The sequence below is a fragment of the Symphalangus syndactylus genome, chromosome 10 (assembly GCF_028878055.3).
Source record: "Symphalangus syndactylus isolate Jambi chromosome 10, NHGRI_mSymSyn1-v2.1_pri, whole genome shotgun sequence".
NCBI classification, from domain to species: domain Eukaryota; kingdom Metazoa; phylum Chordata; class Mammalia; order Primates; family Hylobatidae; genus Symphalangus; species Symphalangus syndactylus.
Window position 1 is genome coordinate 108031103 of NC_072432.2, and position 14461 is coordinate 108045563.

At 38.8% G+C, this 14461-nt stretch overlaps 1 protein-coding gene across 1 annotated transcript in view; it reads right to left on the minus strand.

Moving 5' to 3' along the window:
• The window catches only part of COL6A6 (collagen type VI alpha 6 chain), a 115094-nt gene extending 112007 nt beyond the window's left edge, over positions 1–3087 (minus strand). Inside the window, exons 1-2 of the mRNA XM_055295462.2 lie at positions 3027–3087; positions 117–713 (exon numbers count right to left, since the gene is read on the minus strand). Coding sequence (XP_055151437.2) covers positions 117–713; positions 3027–3087 — 658 coding nt within the window. The remainder of the gene's footprint in view (positions 1–116; positions 714–3026) is intronic.
• Positions 3088–14461: the final 11374 nt, after the last annotated feature.

The window sequence follows — 14461 nt, forward strand, 5'->3', positions numbered from 1 at the left end:
TCTGAAAATGCAGCCCTTTTTGGGGATAGGAATATTCATAGAATTTTAATCCTCTCCCCATTTCAATTTTTCAAAGGCATTTTATCATCATTCCTACACACATATCCTAAGCCCACCTTCTACAAAGATGTCATCAACTGCTCCCTCCTTGTACTTTGTTACATCCTTGATGATATGCGTCATGTTTTGGGAAAACATGCTGAGGTCTCTGACTGTCCGAAGGTTGAAATGGAACTGAGATGTGGCCATGGCCTTAAGGTTTTCCTCAGAAGCTTTCTGCACCCCTATGGAGATGATTTTCACTCCGTCTTTCTGAAGGGCCTTTGAAGCCTCTACCACATCATCCTCAGACTCAGATGAAGCCAGGACCACTAGAATTGGGGGAAACTGTTTCTTGTCTCTCCCATCTGCGGGTGCAGAGAAATAAGTCCTGTGAGCCTCCTGAAGAGCCTTTCCTATCTGCAGGGACCCGCCAATGAATCCAAAGTTCTTCCTGAGGTGGTTCAGCATCGGGCTCCTGCCTTTGAAGGTGCTCAGGTGGAATTCACTGTGAAGTTTATCACTGTACTGGGCCAGGGCCACACGGTATTTGTCGGCCTCTATGGGGAGACTGTTGATCATTTTGGTGATGAACATTTTCACAAATGGGAAGGACCTGGATCCCAGGCGATCGGAGCTGTCCACCAAAAACACGACATCTGCATACTCAGGGCCTGCAAAACCACAAACATATGAACGAACCAAAAACTTTAAAAAATTTGCTGCCATATTTAATGCCAACTCTATGGCGGGGAAGTACTTTCCTTTTTATTTTTAAAATACCTTCCCAATAAACGGAAAATAATAGCCTGCAACTGCACATTCTCTCAAGAAAAAGAAATAGCTGTATCTTGGGCTGATTCTTTTAAACAACTCCTCATTTGAACTGATCACAAAATTAAACATAACGTTTGCAAGGAATTGGTCAATTAGAAATAGATAGTGGTTAACAATAGTGACTGGAAAAATAAAACAGAAATGAACAGAGAAATAAAAAATCATGGGTTTTATACCTTTTGTGGATAATTTTCTCTTGTAGTTTTTTTGGCTTTTGGAATTTGATTTCAACTATGTCAACTAGATAAAAATTTTAATTGAAACTCAAACTCCATCAAATTCACTTTAATGGTAAAATCTGAAAGATGGCCTTTCTCATTTAAGCAACACAACAGCTTATCTCATTAACTTAAAAACATATAAGTTTTATATTCCAAACAGTCACATTAAGTTTAAAAAAATCTATAAATCATAAAAATATGGAATAGTCAATCTTGCAAGGTTATTTTAAATATCTTAATATTTTTGATGAATTACATGAATGAGCATTGTATTATAATTGGTGAATTTTATTCTCACATGTGCAAAATGTGATGGCACCAATGTATCTTGGGCTAGAAAAGGGATTCTAGTTTTAGTTTCCATTAAAAATATGTTTTATATAGGAATGTAATACTTTGCTTAACTTTTAAAGCTTCATTCAATGTTAGCTTCAACACTAGTTATCTGGTACTATATTTTTACATGATATAGAATCACTGGATTCTAACACTAACTGTTGTTTAGTAATGGTCTGCTGGTTTGAACTCAGAGCTCTCTCTACCTTAGCATAAGATCCATTTCTTGTCTGGGGTAGGGAGGGAAGTATGTGTGTGGTGTATGTTTAAGAAAATACAGCGTGATGGAACAAGTAATGAACACCCTGACTTTGCCTTCAGCTAACTCTATGAGCTCTGTCAAGACATTCAATATACTTGGGCCTCAGTTTTTTCTTCTTTAAAATAAGTAGATTCAACTAGAAAATATCTAAGGTACTTCCTCACTCTGAGATTCTAATTATCTAAAATGGTTACTAGGTAAGTTCTAATGAAATTAGAATAACTTCAATCTTTTCCTTTCTACACTGGCTGGGAAACCAGCTTTGGCAGCCCTGTGTGTTATTTCATTCTCTTTATGGCCATCTGATCGAGGCATAATGGGTAAAATAATTTCTTGTCTTTTAAATAACCCAAATCCAACCACTCTGAGATTCTTTTCGTGATTATACAGCCAGCAGCATCTCAGGGGAAGAAATAAGTTAGAGTGTATCAACACCTTCCTCCAAAAGAAGCCTGAAACCCTGTGAAGACTGCTAGGGGAGCCCTGCCGTGGGTGGCTTGATTTGTGACCACCAGTGACTTTCTATTCATGAATGAAGCCCTACATCTTTTGTGGAGAAAGGAAATGTAGATGAGCGGCACATAAGGTGGACTCAGGGTCTGATAAGGTCCATCACTACGTCTGAACCATGAAACAATGGAGGAAAAATCATGGCTTCTACTTGAGAAGCTCAAGGCCTACAGACACATCAAAGGAAGATGTTTGCAGGGCAAAGTCTGTTTATGTCTTCACAAAACTTGCTTCCAAGGTCAGTGTCCTCGAGGAAGCTGTAAAAGCCAATGTAAGTTGCTCTGGACAACAACCAATTATTTAGGAGATGGTGAGGTGGTTAAGGGTGTGCTAGTGTCTTACGTCCACAGGACAGAGATTGCCAACAGACAGAAGACAGTGCTATGAAGCTTTCTCTCCAGGGAAAAAGCACTTTCTTCACAATAAGCAGCCAAATAATTTAATTTGGAGCAAATCTGGACACTAAACCAAGACACCCTTTTGACACAAATGAATTAGGATGGGACATTCCAATTTTTCCAGGCCTGAGCCTAATATTAACAGAATTTTTATGCAACCTCCAAGAAGACCTAAAAGGGGTTGAAGCAGGACAAAATGACAGCTCTCATATCTATTATTAACAAGGAATAAGATCCAGAAACAAATGATCTTCAAAGGAATACGGAGTGACCTCACCAAGAATTTGACCTACCGCCCTTACCCTCACTACCATCAAAGTCAAAACAAAGTGATACAAAACTCGTAACTTTTAAACAGGTCAGACTTGTGTATTATCTATTTTCTATAATCAAAATTAAGAATTCTTTCCAGTTTTTCCTTACCAGAATCTTGGTTCACAGAAATATGGAAACAAATTATCACGAGGAACAAAATTAGCAACATTTTCATATTATGACCTGAAAAATCTTCAACTTCAAATCTGAAAAGGCAAAAATATAAACATATAAAATTGTTGTGGATATTATTTGGGAATTAAGACTCACATACAAGAGCATACAAAATTATATAATAAATTGGGTGCAACAGGGGACAAGGAATTTCTGAGGTTCACTGATCTTCTAATATGTGAAGTGCATTAGAGAAAACAATCCATCAATATTTACAAAGTCATGAGAGTTTTTCTTGGTTCCCAGACCTAGTAGAAACATGAAATTTTGGACAGTTGGTAGAAGGAGCCAGATGGATTTTAGTGCTAACAATATTACGTGTTCCTAGTATTTATTTTCCTGTACCCTAGTGCCATCCTGTATCTATTCATTGCTAAGACAACTCAGAGTTCACAGTTGGGACACACCCCAAGACCTATTTTGTAATCTCACCATCATGAACATGTAGGTGTACTTTATCTTTGAAGACTAATTATTTTTAGATGTGATCAAAAGTCCATGTTTTTTCCTTTTCCTCCCTAATTGAAACAGTAGCTATTTCAAAACAAGCAGTGATTTTCCATATTCCATATAATGTCTTGCTCCTCAGAATGAGGAGCTTGGCTTACACTTTATGTCCAACTTCCCAGAACCGCATGAGGCAAGGGTTTTCCAATCTCATTTGGCCTAAAGCATTTTCAGCCACCTTGAAATGTTCATTTTATGAAATGAAGCAGGATATTAAATGTATTGAAAATAAATATTTAATGAAGCAGGTTGGGCTTATTTTTTGCTCATTTATTAATTGTACAAAAAATGAATTGATCCATTAATAAACTAGTGTCTCCACGTCCTGCTTAATTGCTCAACACTATATATGTTTATCTAACCCTATACCAGGCAGGCTCTGAGTTTCTAATATTCAATCTCTTCAGAAAAGGGACATTTGTCATGAGAAGTTCCATCCCTGTTTCCTCACCTACGTCATTGTCCTTCTGACGTTCTGCAACTTGAGACTCTCTTCTAGTCCTTCACAAGTCTAGACGATGTAGAGTTTTCAGTCTGTATATAAATTTATTAGTTCTATTCAAGCTGTAACCAGTGAGCTAGAAAAAGATGTTAGGAGGTAATGTGTAGTACAAACCTTTTCATTTTAGAGAAACTAAGTCCCAAAGTGGATTTCCCAAAGTGAAAACCAAGTCATACCATCTGTACAATTTTTATTAATGTGTATAACAATAAATAAATTCTACCATTTGTTGAGCTTTCACTATGAGCCCTGCCCTGTGCCAATAGCTTTACATTTGTTCTCCTGTTTGAATTTGGTAACAACTCTAGCTGCAGGTATTATTACTACTATTGTTCTTATTTTGCAGATGAGGAAACAGATTTTTAAGGGGAAGTAACTGATGCAAAGGTCACACTGGTAAAGTGAGCCACAATTTAGACTAGAACCCACATCTGTCTGACTCCAAAACCTTTAAAACTCAGTTACCCTGCAGACTAAACTCAATGTTACGAACACAAAATGTCTTCTAGTTTCTTCATTCTACATCGTTTTTCTAAGAACTAAGAGACTTTGGTACTTTTTTTCATACCTTTTTATTTTTGCTTTTTAAAACCAGGGTTTTACACTATTTTCTTCTTTTCTGTTTATATTATGAGCTTTATAAATTATTGTACTCTTTTGGAGTTATGAGAGAGAAAATGCTTTGGGAAGAATCCAGAGGACCAATGTCAACAGTTTGCAAGCAATCACAATGGGAAGAAATCGGTATTGAGTGAAGGATGAACATCTGGACAGAGAAGCGAGGATTTGGAAAGGCTGCAATAGTCCCAAAGCAGCATGCAGCATCTGGAAATTTCCATATGCAAATGTCAATCAATAGCTCTAGTATTTACTCAAAAGTTAAGTTCTCTGGATTAGCATCTTGTGGAACAATTTTCTTGCAGTCTTTCAATGGAATCCAAAGTCTAGTGTGCTGTAAGGCTATACAATGTTGAAGCCCGGTGAAGTGCTCTTGAGGTGTGTGTGCCTGAGTTTGTGTGTGCATGGGGTGGGTGGTGTATAATAAGACAAGCTGTAGGACCAAGGTCATGCTTGGGAGGTAGGGAGAATGGGCTCATTTACACTGTATCAAAACACAGATGAAGTGCTTGCAATCTGTATGTTGTTTTATTACCAGTTATGACCAGGATTTTCATACTTACATTATAAACATAACCGATCACCTGAAGGCATGTGAGGGGAGAATGAAGGAGATGTTTATTTAAAGCAATCAACATAAAATTTAAATTCATAGGAAGCTCTATCTTAACAGTATGATTAATTGCCTCTCATTATAAACACTCCCAAAGGTACATGTCTCTTAAATCTGAATACGTTTTGCATTCAATTCATTCTGAATCAAGTAAGCTGAGGCTAATACCTTCTCTTTATATGCTATAAAGGTCTTTTAAAAAATCTAGATCTCTGTAAACTAGAATGTTTCTAATTTAAACTACAGCTGCAAAGCAACACAGCCACCCAAGACTTGGCTTCAAACCCAGAATGTTTAGAACTTGTACAACACCTCTTGGGGCTATTAAGAACGCAGAGTCTCAGAGAAACTTCTGCTCCATACAAACCAATTCATAATACAAGTCATATCTCTGAAAAAAGGTAGTAAGAGCCCATAAGGGAAACAAAAGAGACTTCAGCAAAATTAAGATAAATATTTCTTCCTTTAAAATAAGGTATGCAGGATACATCATTTTTAAGTACTGATTTTATTTTTCTTCAGAAACAAGAAGATCATTGTTTTACTGTAAGAAACAACATTGGGTCTCCGCCACAGTGTTAAAGATAAATGATTATTTGCTTATTTAACCCCTGATGTCTTCATTATTTCCTTTGTGCAAGCCATTCTACTCTAAAGTCAAAAAGTAAGAAGAAAAATATTCAGAGTGAGCCTTAAGTTCATGTTAAAATGCTGCAGGATAAATCCTCGGCACGCAGTAGGCACAGACAAATATTGAATAAATGCTGGTGAGAAAAACAAAACAAAAGCATTTGTGGTACAAGCGAGTTGCACAGTTTTTACTTTCCCCCAATTGCATTTTCTGGAATTACAAAAAGGAGCTTTGTATGTTAATCATATTTGAACAGGGTCATGCAGGTGAACTTGCCACTTTATAAAATGATACTCTCCTGTGTAGAGGAGGTGTTTGGCTGAGTGAAAAGTGCACAGGCTATAAGGTGTCATGGCCTGGGTCTAACTCCATTCCTAAACTGCTGTGTGACCTAGGTTCCTAATCTCAAGCATAAGGGATTACAGTCTCTCTCAGTCCAAGCAGTTCCACACCTTAACAGTTTTCTGATCTAACAAATACAAGTAAAATAAATAAAAATATCAATAATTAAGCCAAGAGCACATTTGAACACTGAGTGCCTGTTTTGAAACCATCCCCTGGAGAAAACTGCCCCTCAGATGACCACTCATGGCAGGTCCTCTGGCGGAAGGGCTGGCAGCAGCAAGGGAGGGAGCATGTCTTCAGCGCTGATCCTTTCTGGGTCAAAACTTGTTGGAATCCTTCAAGATTCACCCATCTACATGAACTTCAGGGAACTAAAATTTTAATAGTACAAATAATCCACTAGAAATTATGTGTCCAACACAGAAATTAGAAAAAAAGAATAAATCTAAGAAATAGATACTACAATACTAAAAATTAAAGCAGAAATCAAACTCAAAAAGAAAATCTTTGAAAAGAAAAATCTCAGAACAGACTGATGAATAATAAAAAGAAAATGCAGTGGGGTGTTAAAGTCTCCCATTATTATTGTGTGGGAGTCTGAGTCTCTTTGTAGGTCTCTAAGGACTTGCTTTATGAATCTGGGTGCTCCTGTATTCGGTGCATATATATTTAGGATAGTTAGCTCTTCTTGTTGAATTGATCCCTTCACCATTATGTAATGGCCTTCTTTCTCTCTTTCGATCTTTGTTGGTTTAAAGTCTATTTTATCAGAGACTAGGATTGCAATCCCTGCCTTTTCTGTTTTCCATTTGCTTGGTAGATCTTCCTCCATCCTTTTATTTTGAGCCTATGTGTGTCCCTGCACGTGAGATGGGTCTCCTGAATACAGCACACTGATAGGTCTTGACTCTTTATCCAATTTGCCAGTCTGTGTCTTTTAACTGGAGCATTTAGTCTATTTACATTTAAAGTCAATATTGTTATGTGTGAGTTTGGTCCTGTTATTATGATGTTAGCTGGTTATTTTGCTCATTAGTTGATGCAGTTTCTTCCTAGCCTTGAAGGTCTTTACAATTTGGCATGTTTTTTTTCAGTGGCTGGTACCAATTGTTCCTTTCCACGTTTAGTGCTTCCTTCAGAAGCTCTTTTAGGACAGGCCTGGTGGTGACATAATCTCTCAGCATTTACTTGTCTGTAAAGTATTTTATTTCTCCTTCACTTATGAAGCTTAGTTTGGCTGGATATGAAATTCTGGGTTGAAAATTCTTTTCTTTAAGAATGTTGAATATTGGCCCCCACTCTCTTCTGGCTTGTAGAGTTTCTGCTGAGAGATCAGCTGTTAGTCTGATGGGTTTCCCTTTGTGGGTAACCTGACCTTTCTCTCTGGCTGTCCTTAACATTTTTTCCTTCATTTCAACTTTGGTGAATCTGACAATTATGTGTCTTGGAGTTGCTCTTCTCGAGGAGTATCTTTGTGGCGTTCTCTGTATTTCCTGAATCTGAATGTTGGCCTGCCTTGCTAGATTGGGGAAGTTCTCCTGGATAATATCCTGCAGAGTGTTTTCCAACTTGGTTCCATTCTCCCCGTCACTTTCAGGTATACCAATCAGACGTAGATTTGGTCTTTTCACATAGTCCCATATTTCTTGGAGGCTTTGTTCATTTCTTTTTATTCTTTTTTCTCTAAACTTCCCTTTTCTCTTCATTTCATTCATTTCGTCTTCCATCACTGATACCCTTTCTTCCAGTTGATCGCATCGGCTCCTGAGGCTTCTGCATTCTTCACGTAGTTCTCGAGCCTTGGCTTTCAGCTCCATCAGCTCCTTTACTGACTTCTCTGCATTGGTTATTCTAGTTATCCATTCATCTAATTTTTTTTCACAGTTTTTAACTTCTTTGCCATTGGTTTGAATTTCCTCCTGTAGCTCGGAGTAGTTTGATCATCTGAAGCCTTCTTCTCTCAACTCGTCAAAGTCATTCTCTGTCCAGCTTTGTTCCATTGCTGGTGAGGAGCTGCATTCCTTTGGAGAAGGAGAGGCGCTCTGCTTTTTAGAGTTTCCAGTTTTTCTGCTCTGTTTTTTCCCCCATCTTTGAGGTTTTATCTACTTTTGGTATTTGATGATGGTGTCGTACAGAAGGGTTTTTGGTGTGGATGTCCTTTCTGTTTGTTAGTTTTCCTTCTAACAGACAGGACCCTCAGCTGCAGGTCTGTTGTAGTTTGCTAGAGGTCCACTCCAGACCCTGTTTGCCTGGGTATCAGCAGCGGTGGCTGCAGAACAGCAGTGGCTGTAGAACAGCGGATCTTGGTGAACCACAAATGCTGTTGTCTGATCGTTCCTTTGGTAGTTTTGTCTCAGAGGAGTACCTGGCCGTGTGAGGTGTCAGTCTGCCCCTACTGGGGGATGCCTCCCAGTTAGACTGCTTGGGGGTCAGGGACCCACCTGAGGAGGCAGTCTGCCGGTTCTCAGATCTCCAGCTGTGTGCTGGGAGAACCACTACTCTCTTCAAAGCTGTCAGACAGGAACATTTAAGTCTGCAGAAGTTACTGTTGCCTTTTGGTTTGTGTGTGCCCTGCCCCCAGAGGTGGAGCCTACAGAGGCAGGCAGGCCTCCTTGAGCAGTGGTGGGTTCCACCCAGTTAGAGCTTCCTGGCTGCTCTGTTTACCTAATCAAGCCTGGGGAATGGCAAGGGCCCCTCCCCCAGGCTCGCTGCCGCCTTGCAGTTTGATCTCAGACTGCTGTGCTAGCAATCAGCAAGACTCCATGGGCATAGGGCCCTCTGAGCCAGGTGTGAGATATAATTTCCTGGGGTGCTGTTTTTTAAGCCCGTTGGAAAAGCACAGTACTAGGGTGGGAGTGACCCAATTTTCCAGGTGCCATCTGTCACCCCTTTCTGTAACTAGGAAAGGGAACTTCCTGACCCCTTGTGCTTCCAGAGTGAGGCACTGCCTCACCCTGCTTCGGCTCCCACACAGTGCGCTGCACCCACTGTCCTGCACCCACTGTCTGGCACTCTCTAGTGAGATGAACCCAGTACCTCAGATGGAAATGCAGAAATCACCTGTCTTCTGCATTGCTCACGCTGGGAGCTGTCGACTAGAGCTGTTCCTCACTGGCCATTAATAATGGGAGATTTTAATACCCCACTGTCAACATTAGACAGATCAACGAGACAGAAAGTTAACAAGGATACCCAGGAATTGAACTCAGCTCTGCACCAGGCAGACCTAATAGACATCTACAGAACTCTCCACCCCAAATCAATATAATATACATTCTTTTCAGCACCACACCACACCTATTCCAAAATTGACCACATAGTTGGAAGTAAAGCACTCCTCAGCAAACGTAGAAGAACAGAAATTATAACAAACTGTCTCTCAGACCACAGTGCAATCAAACTAGAACTCAGGATTAAGAAACTCACTCAAAACTGCTCAACTACATGGAAACTGAACAACCTGCTCCTGAATGAGTACTGGGTACATAACGAAATGAAGGCAGAAATAAAGATGTCCTTTGAAACCAATGAGAACAAAGACACAACATACCAGAATCGCTGAGACACATTCAAAGCAGTGTGTAGAGGGAAATTTATAGCACTAAATGCCCACAAGAGAAAGCAGGAAAGATCTAAAATTGACATCCTAACATCACAATTAAGAGAACTAGAAAACCAAGAGCAAACACATTCAAAAGCTAGCAGAAGGTGAGAAATAACTAAAATCAGAACAGAACTGAAGGAAATAGAGACACAAAAAACTCTTAAAAAATTAATGAATCCAGGAGCTGGTTTTTTGAGATCAACAAAATTGATAGACCACTAGCAAGACTAATAAAGAAGAAAAGAGAAGAATCAAATAGATGCAATAAAAAATGATAAAGAGGATATCACCACTGATCCCACAGAAATACAAACTACCATCAGAGAATACTATAAACACCTCTACACAAAATAAACTAGAAAATCTAGAAGAAATGGATAAATTCATCGACACATACACCCTCCCAAGACTAAACCAGGAAGAAGTTCAATCTCTGAATAGACCAATAACAGGCTTTGAAATGGTGGCAATAATCAATAGCTTACCAACCAAAAAAAGTCCAGGACCAGAGGGATTCACAGCCGAATTCTACCAGAGGTACAAGGAGGAGCTGGTACCATTCCTTCTGAAACTATTCCAATCAATAGAAAAAGAGGGAATCCTCATTTTATGAGGCCAGCATCATCCTGATACCAAAGCCTGGCAGAGACACAACCAAAAAAGAGAATTTCAGACCAATATCCTTGATGAACATTGATGCAAAAATCCTCAATAAAATACTGGCAAACCGAATCCAGCAGCACATCAAAAAGCTTATCCACCATGATCAAGTAGGCTTCATCCCTGGGATGCAAGGCTGGTTCAACATACGCAATTCAATAAATGTAATCCAGCATATAAACAGAACCAAAGACAAAAACCACATGATTATCTCAAGAGATGCAGAAAAGTTCTTTGACAAAATTCAACAACCCTTCATGCTAAAAACTCTCAGTAAATTAGGTATTGATGGGACGTATCTCAAAATAATAAGAGCTATCTATGACAGACCCACAGCCAATATCATACTGAATGGGCAAAAACTGGAAGCATTCCCTTGGAAAACTGGCACAAGACAGGGATGCCCTCTCTCACCACTCCTGTTCAACATAGTGTTGGAAGTTCTGGCCAAGGCAACCAGGCAGGAGAAGGAAATAAAGGGTATTCAATTAAGAAAAGAGGAAGCCAAATTGTCCCTGTTTGCAGATGACATGATTGTATATCTAGAAAACCCCATTGTCTCAGCCCAAAATCTCCTTAAGCTGATAAGCAACTTCGGCAAAGTCTCAGGATACAAAATCAATGTACAAAAATCACAAGCATTCTTATACACCAATAACAGACAGAGAGCCAAATTATGAGTGAACTCCCATTCACAATTGTTTCAAAGAGAATAAAATACCTAGGAATCCAACTTACAAGAGATGTGAAGGACCTCTTCAAGGAGAACTACAAACCACTGCTCAATGAAATAAAAGAGGATACAAACAAATGGAAGAACATTCCATGCTCATGGATAGGAAGAATCAATATTGTGAAAATGGCCATGCTGCCCAAGGTAATTTATAGATTCAATGCCATTCCCATCAAGCTACCAATGATTTTCTTCACAGAATTGGAAAAAACTACTTTAAGGTTCATATGGAACAAAAAAAGAGCCCGCATCGCCAGTCAATCCTAAGCCAAAAGAACAAAGCTGGAGGCATCATGCTACCTGACTTCAAACTATACTACAAGGCTACAGTAACCAAAACAGCAAGGTACTGGTACCAAAACACAGATTTAGATCAATGGAACACAACAGAGCCCTCAGAAATAATGCCACATATCTGCAACCATCTGATCTTTGACAAACCTGAGAAAAACAAGCAATGGGGAAAGGATTCCCTATTTAATAAACAGTGCTGGGAAAACTGGCTAGCCATATGTAGAAAGCTGCAACTGGATCCCTTCCTTACACCTTATACAAAAATTAATTCAAGATGGATTAAAGACTTATATGTTAGACCTAAAACCATAAAAACCCTAGAATAAAACCTAGGCAATACCATTCAGGACATAGGCATGGGCAAGGACTTCATGTCTAAAACAACAAAAGCAATGGCAACAAAAGCCAAAATTGACAAATGGGATCTAATTAAACTAAAGAGCTTCTGCACAGCAAAAGAAACTACCATCAGAGTGAACAGGCAACCTACAAAATGGGAGAAAATTTTCACAACCTACTCATCTGACAAAGGGCTAATATCCAGAATCTACAATGAACTCAAACAGATTTACAAGAAAAAAACAAACAACCCCATCAAAAAGTGGGCAAAGGATATGAACAGACACTTCTCAAAAGAAGACATTTATGCAGCCAAAAAACACATGAAAAAATGCTCATCATCACTGGCCATCAGAGAAATGCAAATCAAAACCACAATGAGATATCATCTCACACCAGTTAGAATGGCCATCATTAAAAAGTCAGGAAACAACAGGTGCTGGAGAGGATGTGGAGAAATAGGGACACTTTCACACTGTTGGTGGGACTGTAAACTAGTTCAACCATTGTGGAAGTCAGTGTGGCGATTCCTCAGGGATCTAGAACTAGAAATACCATTTGACCCAGCCATCCCATTACTGGGTATATACCCAAAGGATTGTAAATCATGCTGCTATAAAGACACATGTACATGTATGTTTATTGAGGCAGTATTCACAATAGCAAAGACTTGGAACCAATGCAAATGTCCAAAAATGACAGACTGGATTAAGAAAATGTGGCACATATACACCATGGAATACTATGCAGCCATAAAAAATGATGAGTTGATGTCCTTTGTAGGGACATGGATGAAACTGGAAACCATCATTCTCAGCAAATTATTGCAAGGACAAAAAACCAAACACCGTATGTTCTCACTCATAGGTGGGAATTGAACAATGAGAACACATGGACACAGGAAGGGGAACATCACACTCTGGGGACTGTTGTGGGGTGGGGGGAGGGGGGAGAGATAGCATTAGGAGATACACCTAATGCTAAATGACGAGTTAATGGGTGCAGCACACCAACATGGCACATGTATACATATGTAACAAACCTGCACGTTGTGCACATGTACCCTAAAACTTAAAGTATAATAATAATAAGAAGGGCTAACTTGAAGATATTAATAAATCTTTTGAAGACAAAAAAAGAAAATGCAAATAGATAATCATTGATCAATAATAAAAAGAGAAAATGCAAATAGATAATCGTATAAATGAAAAAGGAGATATAACTAAGGATAAGGAAAGTATTTTAAAGAAATTGTAGTTAAAAATATTCACAGAAAGTAAACACCAGGCCTTTGGAAAGTTCCACCAAACTTTCAAGCAACAGATTATCTGAACCTTTTAAACATATTATCTGAACTTTTTATAAAGTATTTCAGAGAGTAGAAAATAAAGGAATATCAGCCATCTTATTTGTATAGGGCCAGTAGAATCCTGATATATAAATCAAACAATGACAATATGAGAAAGGAAAATTAAAGGCCCATTTCACTCATGAAGATAAATATTAAAAAATCCTAAACATTAGAAAATTAACTCCCACAGTATATAAAAATCATTCCTTTTGCAGCAACATGGATGGAACCGTAGGCCATTATCTTAAGCAAAACAACTCAGAATCAGAAAGCTAACCACTGTGTGTTCTCGCTTGCAAGTAGGAGCTAAATAGAGTGTACCCATGGACACAGAGTATGGAATAATAGTCCCTGAAGATTGAGAAGGGCAGGAGGATTGCAGGGGAGTGAGGGATGAGAAACTGCTTAATGGGTACAATGTACGCTACTTGGTTGGTGGTCACACTAAAAGCTCAGATTTCACCACTACACAGTATATCCGCTTAAAAAAAAAACTGCATTTGTATCCCTTAAACTTATAACAAAAAAGTTAATATACCACTATCAAGTTGAGTTTCTCAGAAATGCAAAGATGTTTTAAAATTAAGAAATACATAAAAATAACACACCACATTAATAGCTTAAATAATAAACTATAAATATTTTTAAAACCCCACAAAAAAAAAACAAAAAACACCCATCATTCAATTCACGATTTTAAAGAAAAACTTAGCAAATTAGGAGTAGTAGGAAACTTACTTAACCTAACAGAAGATATATTTTAAAAATCTGGAATACATATCATCCTAATGGGGAAATGTTATAAGTATTCTCTTTAAAATTAGGAAAAGGAAAAGGTGATCCACTCTTATTCCTAGGTGCTAATGATTTAAAGCCACAAAGATTGAAAAAAAAAGAACAGGGACAGGGGGCAAGATCAGACTAGCCGCAGCCAGGGGATCATTTGCTAGCAAGGGACTGGGACACTGGGAAAACTGACACACTCTCAGATCTTCAGAGCAAAGGCATTGAGAATGGACAGAGGGAGCACACAGATATGGGGCTGAAGAGGGAGGAAGCTGGGAACCACGCATGGGACTACCACGCACCAGGACTTGTTCCTGGCACCCAGTGACTCCTGGGGAAGGGGTGAGTTCAACAGGTGAGAAGCAACTTGCTCTCATTACAGACTT